The 19,849-nt window shown below is 44.3% G+C and overlaps 3 protein-coding genes across 6 annotated transcripts; 1 reads left to right on the forward strand and 2 right to left on the reverse strand.

Annotated features, from left to right (window-relative positions):
• The first annotated feature begins 57 nt into the window (after positions 1-57).
• Positions 58-9,186, forward strand: slc7a7 (solute carrier family 7 member 7). Of its 2 annotated transcripts, XM_035619528.2 has the most exons (11): positions 58-311; positions 961-1,011; positions 2,147-2,782; positions 5,549-5,674; positions 5,870-6,014; positions 7,134-7,257; positions 7,356-7,459; positions 7,570-7,666; positions 7,788-7,937; positions 8,199-8,382; positions 8,477-9,186. In XM_035619528.2, exons 3-11 carry the CDS (start codon positions 2,290-2,292, stop codon positions 8,542-8,544), a joined length of 1,491 nt encoding a protein of 496 aa, XP_035475421.1. In that variant the 5' UTR covers positions 58-311; positions 961-1,011; positions 2,147-2,289; the 3' UTR covers positions 8,545-9,186. The 2 variants fall into 2 exon arrangements, with proteins under 2 accessions (XP_035475421.1, XP_035475429.1); XM_035619536.2 differs by lacking the exon at positions 961-1,011.
• Positions 9,187-9,232: 46 nt separating this feature from the next.
• Positions 9,233-15,403, reverse strand: oxa1l (OXA1L mitochondrial inner membrane protein). The gene is made up of 11 exons (XM_035619498.2): positions 15,251-15,403; positions 13,493-13,627; positions 12,613-12,744; positions 12,236-12,524; positions 11,940-12,083; positions 11,745-11,830; positions 11,180-11,344; positions 10,883-10,987; positions 10,570-10,732; positions 10,377-10,457; positions 9,233-9,501 (listed from the first exon to the last, which is right to left on the reverse strand). Exons 1-11 carry the CDS (start codon positions 15,359-15,361, stop codon positions 9,380-9,382), a joined length of 1,533 nt encoding a protein of 510 aa, XP_035475391.2. The 5' UTR covers positions 15,362-15,403; the 3' UTR covers positions 9,233-9,379.
• A 234-nt stretch (positions 15,404-15,637) lies between these two features.
• On the reverse strand, positions 15,638-19,843 carry LOC118291281 (probable ubiquitin carboxyl-terminal hydrolase creB). Of its 3 annotated transcripts, none has more exons than XM_035619424.2 (12): positions 19,684-19,843; positions 19,475-19,591; positions 19,280-19,385; positions 19,061-19,182; positions 18,826-18,896; positions 18,608-18,733; positions 18,234-18,329; positions 18,024-18,155; positions 17,804-17,932; positions 17,669-17,706; positions 17,545-17,585; positions 15,638-17,470 (listed from the first exon to the last, which is right to left on the reverse strand). In XM_035619424.2, exons 2-12 carry the CDS (start codon positions 19,527-19,529, stop codon positions 16,251-16,253), a joined length of 2,136 nt encoding a protein of 711 aa, XP_035475317.2. In that variant the 5' UTR covers positions 19,530-19,591; positions 19,684-19,843; the 3' UTR covers positions 15,638-16,250. The 3 variants fall into 3 exon arrangements, with proteins under 3 accessions (XP_035475317.2, XP_035475326.2, XP_035475335.2); XM_035619433.2 differs by having other exon boundaries at positions 19,475-19,586; positions 19,684-19,828; XM_035619442.2 differs by having other exon boundaries at positions 19,673-19,816.
• Positions 19,844-19,849: the final 6 nt, after the last annotated feature.

Consider the following 19,849-nt stretch of genomic DNA (forward strand, 5'->3'; position numbering starts at 1 on the left):
GGGGGGGGCATAAAAGCCACAAGTGCATCAGCTGAGGAGCGCAGATGTTGGACACACCGAGCGAAGGGAAAACAAGAGGAAGAAGCCGCGCTGCGTAAAAAGACGCACGAGGAAGACGCGCGGAGAAACGGATCTATGAGAGGAGAAGGAACAATGACGCCGCGAACTGTAGAGGAGAGGTGATACAATGATTTGAAAATCACTTCCTTTTTTTTATTTTGGGGTGTGGGCGATCAGTGAAGACGACTGCTGCTGCTGCTGCGCGCGTTTGGAACCAAACGGAGTTCAGACGCGTCTGGAGTCTGGAGAAGGTGAGAACCAAACCCCCCACCACACACACACACACACACACACACCAAAACACCAACAGCTACTTTACTGCGTCTGCTCATCGTTGCTTTTGCCTTGTGATTGATGTATCACAGAAGACAGTTCTCACCAGCCCAGGTATCATTTATTAACTAATAATGACATTCCACTTCCATCCCGAGGTCATTTGAGCATGATTTGCTCCACTGCATCCTTGAAATCAAAACAAGGGAGTGATCTGAGGCCTTTTTTTCTACTTCTTTTTTTTTTAAGGTTTAGCATAAATATCATTGTAGGAGGAAGTAGTGAGAAATCAGAAAAACTCAATTTTTTTATGTTAAAGGTTTGGTTGGTGAACTGGACATCCTGCAACCAGGTAGCCCCCCCCCCCCCCCCCCCATATCCCAGATTCTCCTTTCAAAACATTTAGCTGAACCGATTCACTGACAGCGCTGCGGTTGATCGGGGAGGATTTTATGGACCCATTAGATGTAATCTTGAGTAACTCACGACAAGGACGACTTATCAGCAGCTCCTCGGACCTTGCACTCTTCGCCGCAGGAGCCTCGCCTCTCGGTGTCTCTGGCGGGGGTTTGATCATGTGCAGGGGGACACTCAAATCTACTGACCTTCTCCTTTGAACCTTTGCAGTCACTTCCTTCATGAGCCCACATGCTGCTGATCTGCTGCTGCTGCCTCAAGGTATCTGCACTTTTCCCCTTCACTCTCCTCACCAGCTTCACAATCGTGTCTCCAATCTGAATCCTTAAAATGTACATTAGGTATGTGTTATTGTGCATGTTGACACCTCACTCTCTGTCTCCAACATCTCTCCCTCTGAATTACTTCCCCGACTTGGGACGAACTTCTACAAACACCTCATTCTTCTTCCTGTCTAAAGCTGTTTATAATTTCATAATCTCAAAATGTTGTGCAACCTAATTCACAGTTTTTTTTTTAGTTGTTTGATCAATGTCAAGTATCAATATCAAGACATTTTTTGTTGAGAGTGGAAATGAGCTAAAAGGTAGCCAATCTTACATGTGTAGTCTTTGAAATCACCTTGAAACAACAGTTACACCTTCATTTTTCACATTGTATCCAAATGTATTCTGGGTCACTGAGTGTTTTTAAGGGCCATAAATCGCCAGATTCTCAATAGTTGGAGAAAACCCTCATGTAGTATCATCACTGCAGACTTTGCCTTGAGGCGGCACTTTCAAAACCTCACTAGCATTTAAACGAAGTTAAAATGAATGAATAAAACAGATTTTAAAATGAAAGGAAACAAAATGAGATCCTGGCAAGTTGCGACCAATTAACGGCAAAGAGCGACGCTGGCCTACTGAAGCCGTGGCGAATTAACACGATCATTCAACGCCCCCGGATCTGCTGCGGGGTGATGAACTTTGGAAAACACGTGACCCAGCCACTACGGCGACACCCTCGCACTCTGCACGTGAGTGGGCCGTAGGTGGGCCGCCGGCTTGGCCGTGAGTCAACCTGTGTGCGTCTCAGTCAGTCATTCCTTTCTCAGCTTACGGTTACCAGCGAAGACCCGGTGTTTTCAGGCATGCGGCGTGTTTGCTCCGCTCCCCTCTCTTCTCTGTCAATACACTCAACCTTAAAAGGCCATTTGCCGCGCGGCCTAATGGCTCTGCATCTCTTACAAAGCCGCTCTTGAATCCCGCAGTGTCCACACGGCCGTCGTTTTATGTTTATTTGTTCCTACATTAGCGTCTGTTGCATGTAAATATGTTTTTGCCTGCTATGACAAATGCGTCTCCGTGGCGACGGCATCGCTAATATGACCTTGTGCTTTTTTCTGTCTCCACAGATGGCAGGAGGTGATGGTAGATAGCTGAGAGAAAAACAGTCACCCCTTCAAGACAGAAAATCTTCATTTGGGACTGAAATAGTAAACAGGGAACAGTCCCCACACTTTTCCAGTTGATTGATAGACTTTTTACGACACGAACAATGGCGTCCTACACCCCGGCCCCGACACAAGAGGCCACAAACGGCGGCCCCCCGTCCGTGAAGACTGAGGGCTCCGAAGAGTCCATGAAGCTGAAGAAGGAGATCTCCCTCCTGAACGGGGTCTGCCTGATCGTGGGCAACATGATCGGCTCGGGGATCTTCGTCTCGCCCAAGGGTGTCCTCATCCACAGCGCCTCCTACGGCCTCTCCCTGGTGGTGTGGACCGTCGGCGGGATCTTCTCCGTGTTCGGGGCCCTGTGCTACGCCGAGCTGGGGACCACCATCACCAAGTCGGGGGCCTCCTACGCGTACATCCTGGAGGCCTTTGGCCCTTTCCTGGCCTTCATCCGCCTGTGGACGTCGCTGCTCATCATCGAGCCGACCAGCCAGGCCGTCATAGCCATCACGTTCTCCAACTACATGGTGCAGCCCGTTTTCCCCACCTGCATCGCTCCTTACGTGGCCAACAGGCTGCTGGCTGCCGCCTGTATATGTAAGTACAAATTTGGATGAAGACAACAGACGGATGAATCAGTGAATGAGTGATGACGTCGGCCACCGTCGGTTTCACTTCTTAAACGGAGTGCGTGAGCTTTAGAGAAGTGAAAAATGGTGACACCACAGCCGAAGTCAGCAGGTCAGCCGCGGAAAGGGTCACTGAAATCAGACGGAAAGGGGAAGTGAGCAGCCCCCCAAAAAACGTAGGGTGAAAACGACCGAATGAATCAAACTAACAAGAAATTCACAAGACCGGTCACTGGGGCAACCGAGCACAAACTTAAAGCGGACGAAGAAATGCCAACGCTCGGGCAACCAGACGCCGGGACGAGAAGGCAAAGGCAGACAGAGAGCTTATTAAAGCAATATCTCAGACTGGTGATAGATATATAAACACGTCGTGCCCGTTTTGCAATGAACATGACTCATTCGTCCGCCCACGCACATTGGATACGAGCACATGCACACTTGTGCCACGCACCGATAAGCAATGCTCAGACTGAGTGCTGATAGCGGTGAGGTAAAGTCCTCACCGCACGGACACTCAGGCAACTGACAGCTCAGCACAAAGGGTGACATTTAAAACCCAACTGAACTTTGCTTCCATTCGGTGAAGGTCTTTAAAAGATGGAATAGAATAGAATAGACAACCAAACTTTTAGTCTCTGTGGCTGGGAGACTGTAGTCCCCCCCGTACCCCAATTTTCAATCTAATTTAGTTGAGGTTTCGTTCCTGCTATTACTGTTAAAAATTCATTTTTACAAGCTATTATTTTGTCTTAGTTTGAGGTCGAACTTCTCGCAAGGAAGCACGTTCGCTTGTGCCAACAGAAGAAATAAAAAAAACACTTGTGTAATTGTCCGCACGACAAAAATAAAAACTCAAACATCATGAGATGGTGAATCAGAATTATGATCGGGCTGACTTTATAATTCAGAATTATGACTTTGTATGTAAAAATTTACAGACACAAAGTCAACTGTATTTATTCATTCGATCATGATTTTTACTGCAAAGTCAAAAGCTGAGAAAAAAAACTTACTATTGCGCACTTTTTACTTATTGAGTCAAAAAGGTTAACATTATCAATTAATTAAATATTGAATAATGAAAAAAAAATTAAACATTTTTGAGCTCATGATTACATATTACTAAATATTAGGTCAGTTTTTACTTTTTTCGACAAGAACCTTTATTTAGCCTCAGAATTATTTACAGAGCATTGACCAAATCATGTAGTTGTATGATATTTACCATCAATCTTTTCATGGGTTCTCACGAACCGTGTTACTAAAGGTACTGTGAAGGAACCGTCGTGCACTCACATGATCTCAGATGTCACAGAAGAGCATAGTGTGTATTTATTATGAAGTGGGAAAACTCGCAACCTCTAACGTTCACGAATAGTCTTAAAAAAATTCTCGATTCCCCCCCCCCAAAAAAGCACAGAACCAACCATGTACTGCATGTGTCTTCAGGGTCTCACCATCATTCACTCGCTCAATTACGCGTAAACTGAATGTTTTTTTTCCGCAGCGGCTGACGTCCAGCATCGTGCGCTCACATTCACGTGTGAGTTCACAGTACTTTAAAGAGCTCCCATTTCACCTCACATCTGGACCATATTTGACCTCCGCTACCAGTGAGCGCGCCTCCCGCACCCGATCTCGCACCTCCCACCCTTCTAACCTTCCACTGTCAACACGCCGCGCCTCCACTTCTGTGTGGCACCGTCCCACTCTGCACCGCTCGTCGCTGGCTGCCTCCGTCCGACAAGTGGTGCCCTGCTGTGTTTGCACAGGCGTCCTGTCGGGAACAGACTTGTTATGATCCCCCTACCTGTCAACGTGATGGAAGACGATAATGCTGTGATTCGCCCTCCTCCCTCTCGCTGCGCGGCTATTTGTCCCAGTGGTCAGTGCAGAAGGCGCGGGAGCGGTGGTGCGATCCTGTTTTGGTCTTTTTCTCTCTAGATGTCCCGTGCGATGCGGAGGCCAGAGCGGTCTCATTAGTGAAGTCTGCGAGCGGAAGTGCACATGAGCTATGACGTGATTGCAGATGAAACGTGTTCACTCAGCTGAGTCGGGAAGGAAGTCTTAAACAACGATAAATACTTTCCAACTCAAGGGGCTTAAAAAAAAACAACAGCAATGAAATAAGACGAATGTATGGTTAAAAGAAATTCAATACGCGCTGCTATCCTATCTCCATATTTCTGAACCTAGGAGGGATCATGTGCTGATCAGAGGCCAAAGGCAGATAAGTCGCGGAAAGAAGCACAAAAACATGTTTTTTCCAAGAGCTTCAGTGCTGCAAAAAGCTAAAGACGTTGAGACCACTCGTCCTATCAGCCGTTAAGGCTGTCGGTCAATGAGTGGACACGGTCACATATCAGCCATAATCCCCACAGTACAAGGTCGTCCGACCAGTGGGGGGGTTTCACAACTATCTCTTAAAGCTGAAGTCTCACTTCCACGAGTGTACCTCTGTGTGTGTGTGTGTGTGTGTGCTTGTGTGAGAGAGAAGTTGTATGTGCTGCACTCAGCTGTTTCCTCGTCTGAAAAACAACAGGCCAGTCTGCTTGAGTCAGCAGCAGCGTTTCCTTAAATCGCTCATACTCTACCCCGGAAACATGCTGGCCTGGCACACATTCAGTTTACAGGACAACAGTTTTCTCTCTGTGTGAGTGTGTGTGTGTGTGTGTGTAGAGTAATAAAGGCATATTTATGATCTTCCTGTGGTTTTCTCTCTCTCTCTCAGGTTTGCTGACCTTTGTGAACTGTGCCTATGTGAAGTGGGGCACCAGGGTCCAGGATTTCTTCACCTACGCCAAAGTCATCGCTCTCATCGCCGTCATCATCACTGGCCTGGTGAAGCTCGGACAAGGTGCCGACCCTCAATCCCCCCAAAAACTCCGGCCCCATACCCTTCCTCACAATTCCAACGCTATCAAAAACATACGCTCATGGCAACGACACCGAGACTTGAGACGAGCTACTTTATGGAACTTAGGAAAATGATTCCTTCAAGTCAAGTAACGGCAATAATAATCAAATAATTGTTTTTTCGGTTATGTTCCAGGTCACACTCAGAACTTCGAGGGCCTTTTCGACGGCTCGTCCCGGGACCCGGGGGACCTCGCTCTGGCTCTGTACTCGGCTCTGTTCTCCTACTCCGGATGGGACACCCTCAACTTTGTCACGGAGGAGATTCAAAACCCAGAGAGGTGAGGAGGCGGGTTCAGGAGATAAAGTTAAGGGGGCACATTAGGTCAACAGCATTGCCAGTGCAGCCTGTGGTGATGTATTCCGGAGGGGAATAAATTTCGACCTACATTTTGGGATACAGGTTTTGATACATGCAAGTAGTTCAGCACGTTGGCGTGCTAACGTTTGCCAGTTAGTACTAAACACAAAGCACCGCTAAGGCTATTTTTGGAGATGTCATTGCTTTTGCAGGTTTTTGGTCGTAAACTGAAAATATTGGAAATAGTGACATTTTCAAATTACAATGGCGCTAGAAATGACACATCAGGGTTTCCCAGAATTCGGCAGGATTGGTCCCCTGAGGATCATTAATATTGGAAACAAAATTTCATGGCAATCCGTCATGAAGGAGGACAATAAAAATGAATGATCTACTCACATTGTTGCCGGGCAAAAAACTTTGGGAGTAATAGAAGCGCGGTTAGTTATAGGTTTCACAGTTTGATCGTCACCTCAAGCTTCTGTAACTGATGTTAATCATGTGACCTTAATGTTGGTGTACGTCACACCCACACGAGCTGTTACACTTTGCTTCACATTTCTGGATTTGTTAGGATCACGAGATTGTTCATACAGAACCAAAGCAAAATTCTTTCTTTCCTGCGGATTATAAATTGCAGGCTGCGATTTGTGCGTTATCTTCCTGAAATAGTGTCAATCTGTTGACAGGAAAGCAATTAACAGGGACATCGAGCAAGGTGAAGACAACTGTGAAAGAGTTTGTTGTGATGTTTCACACAGAGTGTGTGTGTGTGTGTGTGTGTGTGTGTGTGTGTGTGTGTGTGTGTGTGTGTGTGTGTCATTAGGCCTTTTGCTGTGATTCACACAGCAAAAAAAACAGAGATCAAATGAGGCAAGACCACACATGTGATTGGATCACAAGCCTCTCGCAGAGTTCCCAGGCAGATTAAGTGACAACCACACCCCCTACCCACCATATCCCAATCCCCCAGGCATCCTTCCCTCAACCACGGGGTCGCCCGGACCCTTGACATGGAGGAGACTCCAGATGCTTCATCGCGTCATCATCAGCCTCCACGTCTCATCTGTTTTTGCATCTCTCTGCCGTGCTTTTACAGGAACCTGCCCCTGGCGATTGCCATCTCCATGCCCATAGTGACCGTGATCTACATCCTGACCAATGTGGCGTACTACGCCATCCTCCCCATGAACGCAATCTTAGACAGCGACGCCGTGGCTGTGGTAAGTGTCTTGATAATCGACCGTACCTTTCGTTTTTTTTTAATACCCGTCAAGTGCAGCTTTTGTTGAAGATTCTCCTGTCAATTTTTCCCTCCTAGACGTTTGCGGACCAGGTGTTCGGCGTGATGAACTGGACCATTCCCTTCGCCGTGGCCCTCTCCTGCTTCGGAGGACTCAACGCCTCCATCCTGGCCTCCTCCAGGTGATAATTTGGGACCCCAGCAGGGGGGACACTGTAAATGCTTTGTGCCCACAACCCCAACTCATCGTCACTCATCTCCATCTCCCTTGTTGCATATTTTGTCTTCAAAGATTGTTCTTCGTGGGCTCCAGAGAGGGCCACCTCCCCGACTACCTGTGCATGATCCATGTCTTCCGCTACACTCCCGTCCCCGCCCTGCTCTTCAATGTCAGTCAGCCCACAACATCCTCCTCCTATCGTCCGTTCTCTAAATGTTTCATTTTAGTTTGCCGAGGATTCTTCACATTTCTTTGTTTGACTCACTCGATCCTCGTATATGTCCCCGCAGGGCGTCATGGCTCTAATTTACCTGTGTGTAGAAGATGTCTTCAGGTTGATAAACTACTACAGCTTCAGCTACTGGTTCTTCGTGGGTCTGTCCATTCTGGGCCAACTGTACCTGCGGTGGAAGCAGCCGGACAGGAAGAGACCCCTAAAGGTAACTCGGATTAACATTGTACTGCAGTTGCGAGACTGAAAAAAATATTCCTTGGACAAGATACATTTTTCTTTCTTCTCAAAAACCTGGTTACTACATTCCCCATAATGCAACTTGATATCGTTAAATTGAGTTTGGCTGGAAGTGTACTGATTTCTTACCCCGACAATCGAAATAATCTAAACTTTCTTTCTTTCGCACTCGATGAAACGACTCAGACCATCGTCTCAACTCCTTCCTCTCTCTCTCTTCTGCCCACAGCTCAGTCTCGTCTACCCCATCATCTTCTGCCTCCTCACCGTCTTCCTGGTGGTGGTGCCGCTCTACAGTGACACCATCAACTCCCTGATCGGCATTGGCATCGCCCTGTCGGGAGTGCCCGTGTACTTCCTCTGCTGCTACACTCCAGCCAATAAGAGGCCGCTGTGGCTACGGCGCTTCATCGGTAAAGGAGACCGAATCCGTCCGTTTTCAGGTGAACAAACATGATGCAAAACAAGTCGCTCTAACCTCTCTCTCCCGTCTCTCGCCTCTTTCAGCTAAATCGGGCGTGCTGATTCAGAAGGTATGCTACTCTGTTCTGACTGAAATGGACAAGTCAGAGTAAACGCTTGGTTTTTACAACACCCCAACTGAGGCCCAACTTGGAACTCATCTTGGCCAGTCACTGCCGCCCGCCGCACGGCCTCCACGGACAAAACACTCCAGGTCCAGAGCTGGACCCAGCTCTTTGACCTGTCAATCATCACCCGGTGATAATGTGAACGAATGAAGGCACCAGGGTGCTTGATGGCAAGATTTCACTCTAGTTGTGGCTTCAGGGAGAACAATCAAATGCTCCCCTGAAGAAGAAATTATATCCTGTTTCTACTATAGAGCAGTCGAGATTTTTTTTATTATTATTATTGATATATCATGTGTCTTGTGTGAAAATATACATACATTTAAATACCTTTCTGATCTTAGAGGAAGGTGACAAACGAGGTTTAATTGTTCAAGGAGACCGTCCCTGAAACTGACCATAGAAACAGCCTAGGTATTGTTATTAATATCATCTGCAAAGGAGTATAGATTCACCGTGGAGGGAAAAGCTCATATCAGGTTTTATACTGTCATCTGTGACAAGAAGTAAAGGGCTATTTTTACGCAAAGAAACTTTTTTTTCCAATCATGAGCTGTTGAATGTTAAGTTTGAGACCTTTGAGCTGAAAACATGTATTTATAATAAACTTGTGGACAACATAAATTACTTTGATTCCTCGTGTATTATGTACTCGAATATAAAGACGACATGGTTGTTGTTTTGGGGCAGATTTGACATTTTAATATAATAATACATACACTGTCTCAATCCTTTCCCCCGGCCTGTCCGCTATTCAATCCATAAATATTTACAATATAAATCATAGCTTTTGAAACCGTAAAGCTACAAGGGAGTCACGTTATCCAATAGTGTCCTTCCATGGCCTTGCTTTGCTTTGAGCTGACTTGTCTTTGGCTGACGCTGCAGCCATGGGAGGTGTCTGCTGGAGAGGATTGTGGGTAAAAGTCTGCCTCAGGGGACCTTTGAAGGAAATGGACAGAAAGAGAGACGTTTTAGAAATGCTTTAGAACGCATTTATATTTTCATGATAATTGAAAGTGCTAAAATGAAGAAGAGGAACAATAATGGCGACAGCTCCATCTAGTCTTCAGGATGTGTAGGTACATTTTAAAAACGTTGACAGAGTCTCAAGTGTCTGCTCTCGGTTTCCAAGTTTTTACACATCTGAAAACCTGAAAGGCACCAATTGTATAATTTCAAATAAAAACATACAGAAAATGGAATATAAAACATGCTTGCCTGACATAAGGCTGCAACTAATGATTATTTTCACCACTGATTATTCTACATATCATCCTTTCAAAAGGCCACAGACCGTGCAAAAGACATTCAGATACGATCGTGTATGGAAAAATATTCACAAGTACAGTTTTGGCGGTTTCACTAAAACATTACTTTACAGTTGGTCATGTGGAGGATCGTCTAATCAATCCAATAATCTTACTGTACTAGCCTGAAAATGATAAACCACCTTGATTACAATTTAATAATGAATAAGATACTCACTGAGGGCAGTTGCTCTGAATTCAGCATAAACAAGCATTGTTTAATCCGCCAGGATTCAGACTCCATAAAAGTGTTTATGCATTACTCCAAAAATATTTGGAGTTTATCTCTGGAGACAAATTTAACAGCAGCAAACTTGGAACTTGGAACGCTGAACTGCGAGTGTACCTGCAGCAGAATTGATATAGCATTCTTGCTCCAGTGTCTGTTAGATGACACCTTATCCACGAGCAAGAAATATTCTTTAGAACTCAAAATAAAAAAAAATCTGATAACGGGCACTGCAGTAAATTGTACCAACTGATAGAACATTAATATGTCAGACTGACCTTTAGCGGCGATGTCCAGGTGATTTTTGATCCTCTTCTCCCTCTCTTCCAGCTGCTGGGCCAGCTGAGCATTCTTCCAGCCTGGAAAACCCACACAGAGTTCACATGCAAAGACGGGAATATTACATTTCCTGGCATATTTTGCCTTTCTGGTCGGCAATCAATCAAAATTCTGCATGTTCACAACACCGACCCTTCCGAATGCTTGCGAAGAATCCCTCATTCTGGGCCACGGCGGATTCCGGGTGTTTGATTCTCTCCGGGATCTTCAGCTTGTCTCTGACCAGCGGGTGTCTGAGCAGGCCCACTTGAGCCAAGGAGAAGCAGTTGGAGGTCAGCCAATAGGTAAATACCGCCTGGAGTTGGTAAAAAAAAAAAAAGGAGGGGAGAAAAAATAATAATAATTTCAACAACGAACGTGACAGAATTAGAGGGTTTAAATGTGCCATTTTGTGTGAGGATGAAGCTGTACAACGGGAACAGACACTAATCGATGACCGACTGACCGTGGGGAAGTTGATAGTGAGGGGGAGGATGACGAAGGGCATGATCCTCAACACGGTCTTCATGGCTTTCAGATTGGGGTTGTCTACACCGGACTCTGCTCCCAACTGAAAGTGAAAGAAAAACAACACACGTGGTAGATTATTAAGTAAAAGCACAGTCACGTCCAAATTTTTAGAACATGATCGTTACAACAACCCAATGCAAACTGACACGGATCAAGAGGGGTTCATGGTGTTTTACTGTTACCATGTCCTTTTTTTCTTTCTTTTTGACGAGTTGAGTGAAAGCTGCCTCACCTCCAGGATGAAGAACATGGTTCCGGTGACAACTACGGGTAGAATGTAAAAAGGATCTGCTGCCGTCAGGTCCGGGAACCAGAGCATTCCTCCCGTCTGCATGCTGGGCACCGGCAGGTATGCCATCTTCCTCAGTGCGATGAAGAAGGAGACGAAGATCGGCGCCTGAGGGGACCAGATAGAACTAGTTAGGAGATACGAAATCCACAGTAACATTTCCACCGTTAAAACCCTTTTTTTGAGTTCAACGTTGCAGTGTGTACTACAGAAATATGATGCCGGTCAAATGTCATATTTATTTCTTCAACACTGGCTCAGCTGGACCTGAAGTATTCAAAGTTACACAATGTGGAAGATGTAGTCATAATAAAGTAAAACAAAACTTCTGGAAAAAAAAAAAGTTACACAGGTTTGCCTTCATATAACCAATGTAAGTAGAGATTTTCTAAAATATTAGGGTTAGGGTTAGGAAATGAATCCTACTCTAATCAATAAGACTTCAAACTGTTTTTTGAACCTTTACTGGTGAATTGAGATTCATTAAATTTAACTAAACTAAACGGACCTGCACCAGAGGAACCAGGAAGCCACGGAGAGGATTCACGTCATGCTTCTTCTGGAACAAGTTCAGGTCTGTGTAGGCTTTGGCAACTGCAATGCAAAAAACATGACATGTTCGATCAGATGGGACATATACACACACATCTGTATTGAATCTGAAAATTCAAATTCAAATGAAAATAGAGAAATTCGAGTTTACATTCAAATTTATTTCCACTCTGTTTGGCCTCGGTCATCCTGGTGGTGAGTTTGGTCATTTCAGGCATGATGTTATTCAGCTTGGCTGCTTCCCTCTGGCCCTTCACGATGACTGGAAACACAGCCATACGGGCCAGCACCGTGCCTGTGTGTGTGACAGAGTCATTAGAAACAGGAAAGAGGAAGAAGAGAATGACAGGGGCCACAGGAAATTAAACACTACGCACTCTGCCTTGACCACTTGCGTGTCAGATTAATAATGTGTCGACTTGAAAGTTCTCGTTGAGCCTCGCTCACCGACAACGATGGCCCCCCACCAGGGCAAACCGAGATCCAAGTGCATGCACTCTAAGAGGTTCTGGATCAGTCCCACGGGAGTGTGGGCGGCCAATCCCAGCTCTGCTAAGGTGTGTTCTGCAGATGCAGCCTGCAGGACGTCCAGGGCGGTGGGCGCCGCGTCGGCCAACTGCTCCATGACCGGCTGCGATAAAATGGGGGTCGCAAGCTCAGGGGAGGAGTCCAAGACCGGAGGGAGAGCCGTGCTGTCTGATAATGGTGCTGCCATGGACAGGGTTTCAACTGGTATCTGAAAAATATCGATGAAGACATTCAGTTTAGAAGGTTCTGATCTTTAGACAGATTATTTACTTGCAGATGAAGAAGGTCTCAGCCACCTGTTCAGCAATTGGTTGTGCGAAGATGGGGGTTGGGTCAGCGGGCAGAGAGAAGGGGGTGGACTCCATGACTGGAGGACTGACAGCAGCTTCGAACAATGGTGCCGCCATTGATCCATCCTCTGGTGGGATCTGGAAATATTGATAAATATGAAGTAACGTATGGTATAGTAGAAATGTAAATATTCAAACCAACAATTTGACTCTTATCACTAGTCTGACGACATACTGAGCCGAACTGCAGCAGCTCATATCATAGTACTGGTTGTAGCTGGGCGATATGAAGATCTATACCGTATAGTTGTCGACGTTCAGAGATTTTCCCAAAGGCATCTATTGTTTTAATATCTATACTTATATCAGTACGTACTGGGAAAAGGCTTCAAATCAATGAGCCTTTATCACAGTATTGGATTTAAAAAAACACTTGATTTTTCAGGAGTTTAATTAGCTGAATTACCTCAAAAACAGACATTTGCATCTACTTACTTTAAGTATATACATTTCAACGACAGCTTTTACTATACTACAGTTCATATCAATGTCAGTAAATAAAATTACACATACTTTGGTCAAATATTTTATTCACTTACTCCTGGTGAGGCTATTTGATGAAGCTAAGGCAAAAACAGTGGCTAAAAAATTCTGGTATATCTGGAACTACTTATACACTCATTCACACAGCACACAATTATAATCTGAGTAATTCATGTTTTCTGATGTGGTTTAAGATTTTTTTAAGATCAGGAATTACTGTAAACAAGGCAGTAACACAAGATAATATAGATAGATAATAACAAAGATAATGTTATTCTATTAGAAATGTACAAAACACTTATGCTATAAATCAGTCTTGGTGTGTGAACATCAGTCAACTCACCTGCGAGCTGTTGTGTCTGACTGCCACGGCATTCACCCAGAGGAACTTCCCTCGCTGTCTGCAGCCCAGAACAGTCCTGGCCAATGGACTGCGACATTCGAACACCGTGTGCAGGTCGGACCTCTGCAGCAGCCGCTGTGAGGAAGACAGAGGGTCAGACCGTCAGTTTGAGTGTACACATCAGACAATAAACAACAACCTGGTGACAAATACTGGGGCCTTTCCTGTGTCACACGGTCGGCACCCAGCGAGCTTGGCGGCAGTTTATGATGGGGTTCAGCTAAATTGGAGATTTTCAGGAGTTTGGTTCTGGTTTAGTCTCAAGACCTTTGGCTTTTCTTGTTTGATATTATTATAAATTGATTGGAATTTTTCAAAACTGGCGATGGGCTTTCTCCACAACTTAACATAGCTAAAATGGATGTATTATAATGTAACTTAATTCAGAAGTGAGCTGCATTATGATATTTTTTTTATTTTATTTTCCCCCTTAGAAGAAATGAAAGGGACATTCAGTTTAATGTTTAACATCAACTGTCAGGGAAAGAATTAAGAAATATCACTGAATTATATGATGTAGTTTGTGTTTTATTAAACAAACATTGCCAAAAATGTACATTTCATTACACTATACAACCAATGGTCTATAAAGTCAAAAAAGTTAAAATACAAAAATCCATAACATTTACTTAGTAATGTGATTCTGCAAGAACACATTTCTGACACCTTTTAAAGGTTTATTTTATTTGTAAGAAATATTCAAATCCCTTAATTCAAATTACCATAAACACTCTTAAATTAAGATGATATAGAAGGGAATTGGCTGAAATGGAAAGTAAATTCTGCTCCGGAGCAATAATGTCGACGGTAGACGTGCTGAGCAGATGATAATGTTGATGATGCTTAAATGGAGACAGTGCGAATGAAACCAAAGTCAGATTTGTTCGTGTTTGCTTTGTCTGATCCAAAGATAGATGAGAAAAACAGAACAAGTTGTGCAACATCGAACAAATGTTCAAATGAAAATAATGGACGAAAACATCATTAAACTGCTATAACTCATGTATTGTTATTATTGTTAAAAGACAGAAAACAGAGGGCCGCTCGGCTTTATTTTTTCTACTGCAACCATCCACGATCTAGTCTTTACCAACTTAAGAATTTTTAAAAATCCAGATGTTTACTTTTATTTGAATCCAGTTTGAGAAATATGGGCCCAGATGTGGCGCGGGTTTAAGACGAAACCTCGGATGCAGCGCCCTCTAGTGGCGTTTAGGTTATACATGCAAGACATAGCGAGCTGCTTGCTACCAAGTCCTGTATAAACACTGACTATATATATATACAAATAAAGCTATATTACTCTATATATATACACCTTGTACACACCATGAGCCACAGCCCTGGTGTCTTTACTCCAGGAGACGTGTCACAGCACAAATGTAACAACACCACAATGTCATTATAAGTCACTGGCGGTCGTTAGCACGTGTTCCAGTGCTTCTTACTTCACACTGCACGTTGTTCTGGTTTCCATCGAAACACCCTGTCATTTAACAGTTACGCTGAACATCTGTCTTTTTTCCTGAGAGGGCTGTCTACTGTCAATGTCACACGGAAAGGCGTCGCACGCGTCGGTAGCTACCGCAGCAAGGATGCTAACCGGCTAGCGAGTTAGCCGCCGAGAGTCGCCGTTTTGTGTCTTTGTTTCGGCAGCTGGAATGAAGTAGCGGACGTGGAACAGTAAAGAAGACCTACGTGGCTCCACGCGTCTGAAAGGGGTCGACTGCCTCGACCCGGTTTCCCACCATGTCTCAGGAAACATCTTGCTAGGCAGCCCGGCGTCACCCCGCTCCTGAGGGCAGCCATGTTGACCGGGAAGGAGATGACGTAGTACGGAAAGCGCAAGGAGTCAGTTCCTCGCAACAGGCGAGGCCCATGGTAGCTTAATTGGCGTGTTAATTGAGGTATATAATAATAATAGTAGTAATAATAATAATAATAGTGTATTTTTGTACGGAGGTAATTGATTATTGAGATAAATATATATATATGTATAATACTTTTGAAAACGTTAAAATCTTCCTCAGAATCCTTCAAGTGACAATTTCAGAAAAAGTATTCAACTGCGGAATGAGAAACAAATGTGAGTATTCATTTATTTATTTAAAATTCATTCACACAAAAATCCACTTTTACATCTTGTGGCATCCATGTATTTGTAATCTTTAATATTGCAATATTGAGGTCAACTATAATAATAATAATACAGCTCATTTCTTTTACCTGAACAAAAAACAGATAGCAAACGACCACACAAAAGGGGCAGACAAAAACAAAGGTAAAAAAACAACAAAAAAACAGTAATTCCAAATAAATGAATATTAATGTGATGGCGTTTCACTTTTATTCCAAACTGATGTAATAAATCAGCACTTTGATGTGAAACAATCCTCTCTCGCTCGTTAAACCTTTTACCGCTATTTACACAGAAAAGCATGAAGCATTTTACATTTACATAAACAAGCAAAGGTGATTTGAAGAGTGCCAGCAACACTCAAACAGCATTGCTCGAAAGCATTATCCTTACCCCTAACCCTAGTGCCTGATAATGAATTGATGTCTAATGATGCTAATAATCAATAAGCATCAATTTAAAATTATAAAAGTATAATAACTACATTGACATGCATTTTTTGTTATGCAAAACAAAAACAAAACTGTGTTATCCTGGAGAAAGTCTGTACTTCATCTTATTCTACTCCAGAATTCTTTTCTGAATTTTTCCCTTTTTTCTTGGGAAGGGAAAACACCCAGTAGTCTTCACATTCCCACTGTGTTTCCTCCGTGGGAAAAGGACAGACCACCATCTTCTTTTCTGTTCAGGCCTCTTTTTCTTTGCAAGTTCTCTGTCTTCCCTCGCCAGAGGGACAACTCCGTCTGGTTTTGGATCTAGTTCCCTTTCAGTGTTCCCTCTATTCTTTTCCAGATCCTTTGCTGTGTCCTGTGAGATTTTCTTTACATTTCCCATCGTCTCCATTCTTCTTTGGCTTTTCCTAACTTTTTCGTATCCACTTCTATATTCAGACTGCATCTCTTGTCTGGGAGAGGAGCCCTTTCTGATTTGACTATGTTGAGCATCTCCGGTATTTTTCCTCTTTCTTGCAGGATTCTCCTCACTAGCACTGATTTTCTGCTCTGGTCTGTTCTGCCTGAATGAATCTAATCTTCTCTCATCCCGATCCTCCAAATCTTCACTAAAGTAAGGCCTGGTTGTGGATGATCCTTTTCTTTGTGCAGTTTCATAATCTCCTGTCTTTTGTACCTTAGCTCTCTTGACATTCCTCCGCTCCTCTTGGTGTTGCTCGTGTCTTTTATGCAAGCTGCTGCTGCCTCCCTGTTTACGCCCCAAATCATATTCCGTCAAGTTTTGTTCTCTGATACCAGTGTGCCGGTCCTCGTCATGTTTTTCCATCATCTCATCATCTCCCCTCTTGTCTGCAGTAACGTGTTGAAGGCCATCATATCGTCCCACACCCTGTCTACCTCCCTCATCATGATCCATGTGTCGAACAATGTCTAATCCTTTGCTGCTTGGATGCTTTACATGCCTGTTGAGATTTTCTGCCACGGTTTTTCTCTTCTTTTCTGGCAGTTCCTCATCTTCAGTCATTCTACTCTTGTCTATAGTTACATCCATATCCGTTCTTTCATTATTGCTTCGCATTTCCACACAAATTTGAGGATAATTGTGTCTCACGTGCATGTGGCTGACTTTCTTTTTATCTGCTCTTCCATGGTCATTGTCCTCATCCTCTACTCTGCTCATCTCATCTCTCTCACATTTGGGGGCGTAACTGTCCTGAAGATAACCACGCGCGTCACGTCTTTCCTGTTCACGTTCCTGATGTGGCAGGCTTTGTCTTACATCGAAGGCATCGTCTCCGTGAGCAGGCGTGGTGAACGCCTCCCAGGCATCTGCAATTACCAAAGAAATTTCAAGCAGAAGCTCATACTACACACAGTAGTCACTGGAAAAATGCGACTCTTACTTTTCCTTTTCCTGTAAAAAAGGAGATAAACACTCTGGGATCTGGTGGGAGACATGAAAAGAAAGTAACATCATATTCACGGTCAAAATGTGTAGTAGAAAAGAAGAGACGAACGAAAACCTACTTCTCTGGAATATCAGTCTGGAACGGCTGGTTATCAAGCTGTTGATAATAAAAAAAAATGATAACCAAACATTAGATTATCAATAAATAAGCAGATTAACTTTAATAATGTTGGAGTTGAAGTGATCGGACATACCAATGTGACAGTGGCATCGTTGAAGTTGTACCACCGCTGGTCATCCTGGGACTTAATGGTTGCGGTGTAATGTCCACCTCTTAGATCACCAAAGTGCTCCACAACCGCGTACAGCTCATAAGTCTGATTCTGACCAGCAAAGGGGGGGAAAGAATGACAGAAATTATGGGTCAAAAAGTCTTACGATGAAATACTGCCATATAAAAAATGCGCAATATACCTCTGGGATCTGTAGTGCGCAGGGAACAACCACAACGCGGTCGTTTTTGACATAAGTCATGTGGCGGTAGTCAAACTCGAACCTCTTCAGCAGCAACATCAAAACCTCCGGGGGACGCCTCATCACACATGTCTGAGTGGAACACGCGGGCTGTGATTCCCTTTGTGGAATCTTAATGCACGTGAATCAGAAACCTCACCATTTACTCACAATAGCGGCGTCCGATTTGGTGTCACACTGGTCACAGTACATCTGGTTTTCTCCCCTGAAGTACGAGGTTCGGAAATGCTCCTCGATGCCGTCCACCTAATGAAACGCATCAAATGGTCTTCAGACCTTTGGGCCCCCTGCGGCACACCCTTACTGATGTCTACAAGGCTTAACATGACATGGCAGTTTTTCATCCTCAAGTCGACATCGCAGAACCTCTCAGGTGCAACATGCTCAAAGGTTCAGACACATACAGTAGAGGGCAGTGCAACAACATTCCTCTGTGCACCCTGGCAGGACAAGACACAACTTACTTGAAGCCACTGGGAATGTAATTCTCTGAGCTGTGCCTTTCATGGCAGTCAGATCCTTACCACACTGTAGTGTTCATGGTATGATCCCACCAGTTCAAGAGGAAGATGCCAAAACGGCCCATCTGCGTTCATCTCTGTGCGACATCTGGAACACGTCGTCTTGTGCGTCATCTCGCCGTGGAAGATCTGAGAACAGAAATATACAGACGCAGATCTGAGCGGGCGTCACTTTGCACGTAACGCACGCGTTCCCCTCAATACTTGAACGGTGTCTTTACCTGTGATGCCCCGGGACTGGTCAGAGTCAAAATCCTCTCACAGAACTCAGCTGCATCGCGCTGCTCATACACTGAGCAGGGAGAAATCAGGATTTGTTCAGAAAAGCACAAAACTGTGGATTATTAAATGCTTTAAATCTTCACCTGGGTGTCAAATCACAACATGTTTACACAGCAAGCACATTAAGATGCAATTTTTTTCAAAGGTGACGGGTTTTGCGCCAGAGTACCGTACCACTGCCGATGCCCAGCTTGTCCGTGATTTTACTGGTGTTTGCTGTTTTTTTCTTCAAGTCCTCAAACAAGGGTTTGAGTTGATGATCTATAAACTCACTGCCAGGGTTCCTACAGGTGTACCTACAGAAAATACAGATCCGTGACGTGACTCATACAGAGGTGCACTTGGCACTCATTTAAAAATAAACACTTTATGAGTTGGAGTTTTGTGACACACCTTTCCACAGCCTCTCTGAAGTCTCCGGTCATGAACAGCACCTGCAGCACACTGTTCAAGTAACACGTGGATCCTTGGTTGAACAGGCCGTGGTAGTTTATATCAGCTGTTGGAGGGAAAAAAAAAAAATTATATCAAATGCATGCAAATCGCTTGCATTACTGCGTTACTATGGATAACGGGCGTTTATCTTACCTGGAGGGCAAAGGTCACAGTTGACAAACTGTCGATAATCGTCCAACAAGTTCATCTTGACTCCTTTTGGACGTCTTTATCGGTCCACTTCCACACCGTTGTCAGCTGCACACTAGACTGCGACAGAGAGTTGCAGTTTGACAATCTACTGTTGACAATGAACAATCACATCTGTGCTGCAAAACCAAAAACACATACAATGAGCCCACCTTCCGTTTCTTTTCTTTTTTGTGTGTTGAAAATCCACTCTTTGAAGACGTCGCCACAGATTCTTGGTGAGCAGCTTCCTCTGTTTATCATCGACTCACTCGTTCCCCGTCTGCTGCATAAAAACCTCAGAGTACTTTCTCTTTCACTTGTGCAACATTTGCTGGA

Source organism: Scophthalmus maximus, chromosome 12 (genome assembly GCF_022379125.1).
Source record: "Scophthalmus maximus strain ysfricsl-2021 chromosome 12, ASM2237912v1, whole genome shotgun sequence".
Lineage (NCBI taxonomy): Eukaryota > Metazoa > Chordata > Actinopteri > Pleuronectiformes > Scophthalmidae > Scophthalmus > Scophthalmus maximus.

Bases quoted from the DNA above. Each gene is read 5' to 3' on its own strand.
- slc7a7 (XM_035619528.2), top strand. From the start codon at position 2,290: ATGGCGTCCTACACCCCGGCCCCGACACAAGAGGCCACAAACGGCGGC. The intron at 7,938-8,198 runs GTAACTCGGATT...TTCTGCCCACAG, and splicing joins ACAGGAAGAGACCCCTAAAG to CTCAGTCTCGTCTACCCCAT. The intron at 8,383-8,476 runs GTAAAGGAGACC...CGCCTCTTTCAG, and splicing joins GTGGCTACGGCGCTTCATCG to CTAAATCGGGCGTGCTGATT.
- oxa1l (XM_035619498.2), bottom strand. From the start codon at position 15,361: ATGGCTGCCCTCAGGAGCGGGGTGACGCCGGGCTGCCTAGCAAGATGT. The intron at 13,628-15,250 runs GTAGGTCTTCTT...TCTTCCTCACAG, and splicing joins TTTCAGACGCGTGGAGCCAC to CGGCTGCTGCAGAGGTCCGA. The intron at 10,988-11,179 runs GTGAGGCAGCTT...TTTCACTTTCAG, and splicing joins CCATGTTCTTCATCCTGGAG to TTGGGAGCAGAGTCCGGTGT.
- LOC118291281 (XM_035619424.2), bottom strand. From the start codon at position 19,529: ATGAACTTGTTGGACGATTATCGACAGTTTGTCAACTGTGACCTTTGC. The intron at 18,156-18,233 runs GTGAGTAAATGG...TGTTCCACTCAG, and splicing joins CCAAATCGGACGCCGCTATT to ACATGTGTGATGAGGCGTCC. The intron at 17,933-18,023 runs GTATATTGCGCA...TTTGCTGGTCAG, and splicing joins GCGCACTACAGATCCCAGAG to AATCAGACTTATGAGCTGTA.